This window comes from Pteropus vampyrus, unplaced genomic scaffold (genome assembly GCF_000151845.1).
Source record: "Pteropus vampyrus isolate Shadow unplaced genomic scaffold, Pvam_2.0 Scaffold6, whole genome shotgun sequence".
NCBI classification, from domain to species: Eukaryota; Metazoa; Chordata; class Mammalia; order Chiroptera; family Pteropodidae; genus Pteropus; species Pteropus vampyrus.
In genome coordinates, this window is record NW_011888787.1 from 889,792 (window position 1) to 894,760 (window position 4,969).

Genomic DNA, 4,969 nt, shown 5'->3' on the forward strand with positions numbered 1-4,969 from the left:
ACAGTATTTTTAATTAAATATGGAGAAAATACTCCTTTTGTTTTTGCCTTTAATTTTCTAAGTCTTCTCCTTCCTACATATCGGCCAGATTTTAGAGGGCTTAAAAAAAAAGCTTATTTCCCACCCACCCTGCCCAGACTACTTTTAGATTCCAACATGAAAACACCATGTTTAATTTGTGACATCTCTGTCTGGTCACACAAATACTGTAGAGCCCAAATTTAGCTGTGAGGCTCCACGACAGAAAAGGAAGCAAAAGAAAAGAAGTGCACAAGCGTCAGGCGCACTAATATTTGACATTTTATATGAATGAAAACACATTTAACTTTTTCATGATGCTTTCATATATGCTGTTTCTGACGATTTTGTGTGAATTTAAAAATGCTTCCCATTTTCTGCTTAAGTTCTTATTGAATGCTAATTTTATATATAACAGAAATACTTTTCAAAACTTTCAACTGACAATCAACAATTTCATTTGTTATCAAGGTCTACATTTCTAGCATGATGTTGACCGTATCCGGCTTTCCAAAAATGCCTCCTGGATTGTCCGCCTTTGTAACATTATCACTGAAGAATCTGTATCAAGCAGAATAGGCCAGGTGTTTCACAAAGTTAACTGCATGCACCTAGCATTTACTGTTGCTGTAGAAACAAAATAGCATCTCCCAGGTCCCTGTGCATAGCTAAATTTAAAAGGGTGGCACGAAATCAGTTGAGCGGATAAGAACAGCTCACATTAAGATCAACTGCCAGATCCCAGTCATTAAGAAATTCAAAGCATATAGTAGATGAAACTTTCCTACCATCCAATCATGGATGAAGACTTTAATATCAAACATCATCTAAAGGAGCTCAGTAGACAAACTAGCTGGGAACAGTTTTTGTCTTAACATTTAAAAAAATGACAACACTTGAATTCCCAAGTCTCTTTTATGAGCAAGTCCTCATTAGTCTTCAAATGACATATTAATTTAGTATAAATATTGCCCAGATGTTACAATACTTTGGTGAATTAATAGGTTTTCCCCAAACCTTTACCCTCCGCTCTAATCAGTTTGAGGCATACCTGGGGATAAAAGGTTTAATGCTCTAGGGAAAACTCCCTTACAGAATGGAAGAAAACATCTACGAATCTAAAAACAGAAACCAAAAAACGGGATGGGGTGGTAAGAGGGAAGAGTTCTACTCAGAAATGATTATGTCTTTTCATAGGGTAAAAGTGAATTAGCAATCTTCACCCTTTTGTCTTAAAAGGTCTGCACTTTTAATAATTAATGGAAGGACAACAGATATCGTCACAAAGATTATGTAAAGCAAATTATTTGAGTGTGAGTCACATTTACTAAGTGGGACACTAGCAAAAGGTGCAACAAAAATGGGCTCAAGGATTAATTTTCTTAAGTCTAGAATATTATTAACCTTCACCTAGACAGAATCGTGTCAAGCTTGAGGCCAGATAACTATGATCGAAAAGGCACTATGTAGCCATCTTGTATACCTGGACCCGAAGTGGCAAATACTCTTCACAGAGATCATCCCACAGCTCCTGCAGGTCTGAAATCTCCAAGGGATAACTGACAGGTGTCTTGTAAAGGGGTTTCAAAGACCTGTTCAGGAAACCGGAACTCACTCCATCTGCCATGATAGGGCCAGGCCTGGCTCCAGGTGGGCTGGATTTCACTGGAATGGGAAGCCTGCTCCCTCGGGGGCTCTGGATGGGTTTATAATCAAGACCTTTAATCATGCTAAGAGCCAGCTCCAGCTTGTGGTTACACATATGCTGTGGCGTCTGTTCATCTGAACAACAGTCACACTTTACAAGCTCCTTTGCACCTCTCTCTGTTTCCTCATCCTTTTGTTGTGGAGGGCTGGCCTGGACACTTGCGTCCAAAGATTCCACAGAGGATCCCGGTGTCCCTTCCTCCATGCTTTCTCCGTCCAGGGGTACCTTCGTGTTTGGTAAGTCGGGCGGCCCAACCTCAGACAACGCTGGTTCCTCAGTGCAAATGCTAGTGGACCACCGGGAAGAAGGGCCACACGAGATACTTCTGGCCACCTTGCGAGGCACTTTACAAATGGCTTCATAGTCAGAATCGGCAACTCGCAAAGCTGCACAACCACGGCATCTCCTGGGTCGGGTTCCAGGGCCTTCTGAAGCATGGCAGCTGTGCAGCTCCTGAATCTGGTCCTCATTTTCTACCCAACACTCAAAGCCTGAATAGGCAAAATCTTCCTGGAGCAACGCAGAGTACCTCACATCGGGTAAGCCGGAAATGTCAACTGTCCCATTGCCCGCCTTGGTCTCCGCGCCGGAGTCATCGTTATTCTTGCGATACATGCTAGCAATGCAGAACTTGAGGCGGTCCTTCTCCAGCAGCAGCTTCTGCAAGCGCTCAATGAAAGGGCTTCGATCCGGGCAATAACGGTGTCGAATCTGTAGATCCGATCGAGCATGAAAGCACACTTGCTGCAAGCAAACTCGGCTTTGCCATCGCGGGAGACATCCTTGCCCAGGACGTGCGAAAGCAGAACCTGGAGGTTGAGCTTGGACGCCGTGTGGAAGATCCAGCGCCTCTGGTTTCCACACAGCTCCCGGGCGCAGATCCTGCAAATCTCCTTCATCTTCCCTCCCCGCGGTGGCCGAGCTTCCCCGAGGCGGCCGCCGCTGCTCGGTATTAACTCACTGGCGCTCGACTGCGCTCCGCCTCCCGCCTCGGTGGCCTCCGGACGGCATAGTACAACCCGGTGGGGTCCCCACCGTGCAGGGGCGCCCCTCTGCCACCCGCGCGCGGGCTCCGGGTACCACAGTGGTCAGCCCCGCCCCTCGGGGAGCGCGCGGGCGCAGAAACGCCTCGGGGGGGATGCTGAGTGACAGCAGCGCCGGCCGCACTCCGAACCTGCTCCGTCGCCTCCTGCTGTCCCTCCCGCCAGCCGCCGCGTCCGCAACGTCCTCCCCTTCAGCAGGCTGGGCTCGCGGTACTCTAGCTGCCGTCAGTCGCTGACGCAAAGGCTCGGGGACCGAGGATCGGATTTCAAGATGGCGTCAGCGGCTCGGCGCCCGCGGCCACCGCAGGTTCCTCTGGGAACTGTAGTCCTGGAGGCCGCGCCCCGCTCTGCGCATGCGGGGTGGCGAGGGCGCTCCACACGCTCCAAATCGGGTCACGGCTGCTGGCAGCGGAGCACAGAACTGACTCACAGTGGGTACCTCCACCCACCCAGTGGGGAGAGGGGGTAACGCGGACCACTGCCAGGCCCCTTTCATCTGCTGAGATTTCACTGAAAAAGCGCAGCAGTTCGCTTTTGGATCCTCCCCCCGCCCCTGCAGCATGTCCCGAGGCTCTGCATGGGGAGGAGAAAGCCGAACGCCCTCCCCCTCTCCCCACGGGCAGTGCCACGTACTCCGGATGGAACAGCCTGGCAGCGCCGCTAGGTACCGCTGCGCGCCGCCTCCCTCCCGCCTGCAGCCCCACCTCCGCTCCCTACCACGTCCCCGAGCCTGGATTAAAAAGCCCTGGGGCTGCAGAGGCGGGCGAGGACAAAGGGTTGATAAACCAGAACGGGGCAGGTAGGGCGGAATTAAAGAGTCTCAGGTCAACCTCTCCTTTGGCTCTTGGGAGTATCTACAAGAGGACAAGTGTTTATCCCCTTGCGATGTTGGGTGTGGGTGGTGGGTTTAGCAATCGTGAATGGTTAGCGCCCCGCCCCCCTTTTTTTTTTTTACAAAAAATCCAGAGAGGGCACAAAGTCACATGAGAAAGAGTCCAGGAAATATCACATCAATGCAGCTAGTTAACCAAGATTTTGAAGATAATAGAAGAGAAAATGGGCTTTTTCAAGATTGTAGACACCTGAGAGTAGATTACCATCACCGAATTCTCTTTAACGTTCAGGTGAACTGCAGTTTTTATTTTGGGGGGTGCGGAGTGTAGACAAACGCTAGAACGAAAGACCTAGCTTCTTTGAGCCAAGAGTCCAGAGTGTCAGGGAGTGCTGCCCTCGGCGTAATTAGGGCTGGGAATTTCACTGCTTCAGTTGGTGCCCTGTCTCATTCAACACTACCCAGTTGTAAGTCACCCGCCCTTGGGTATCAAACTTGGGATGCACAGAAAGACAAGGGAAGATGCTCTGGCCAGGAGGCCTCCAGGTGTCAACGTCCATGTAAAGAGTTTTCTGGGCTTTGAGAGGCATGCAGACACCAGACTGGAAGGGGAACGGCCTCAGCAATCACCTGGAGTCCCCCAGAGCAGGACACTTTCCAGTTACGATAATGCTAAATTTCACAAACAATTTCGTGATAGTATTTCTGAACCTTATCTAAAAGGGTTTGTTAAAACAGATTGCTAGTAGGACCTGCCTACTAGCGTTTTTGATGCAACTGGTCTGGAGCGGGACTCAAGTATTTGTATTGCTGATTTCCAGATCATGCTATAGCTGCTGCCTGGGAACCACACTTCAAGAACCACTGAATTAGAACTCTCATCCACTGTATTCAGTAAAGCATCAGTCAAAAGACCAGAAATTCTGCAGATAAATGAAAAAACCCATCAGTGAAGAACTACTTAGAAAACTGCTGACTTCAGAGAACTGTATCACTATTTGGAACAAGATTCCTAAGTATTACTAGGGTCAGGATCTTTTGCACTATCTCTATTTCGATCTCTAGATTTGGGGGCCCTGGGAAGTAGCTCTTGGAACCGTAGCCACTTTCGTATTGTGTTCCCTTCATTGCAGTGTTTCTAAGAACCATTACTGGGCTGGGAGGGAGTTTCCAAGAGAATGAGATGTGGAAAATCCCCATGTCTCAAACCAGTTGTGTTAGGTTTCATTGCTCTAGTTGTGATATTGGAAATGGCTGTTCTAATTACTAAAAATTATGCCAGAAAAAAAAGTGATTCCGAGAGACGAGAAAAATGCAAGAATATCAAGTCAAGCCAGTTAGTCAAGCCACAACCATGATTTATTTCAC

The 4,969-nt window shown here is 48.5% G+C and overlaps 1 protein-coding gene across 1 annotated transcript in view; it reads right to left on the minus strand.

The window, feature by feature from the left end:
• Nucleotides 1-2,949, minus strand: part of LOC105297809 (myomegalin-like) — a 64,753-nt gene extending 61,804 nt beyond the window's left edge. The window contains 2 exon segments of the mRNA XM_023535310.1: nt 1,502-2,403; nt 2,406-2,949. Coding sequence (XP_023391078.1) covers nt 1,502-2,403; nt 2,406-2,625 — 1,122 coding nt within the window. The 5' untranslated portion in view covers nt 2,626-2,949.
• Between the last annotated feature and the right edge of the window lie 2,020 nt (nt 2,950-4,969).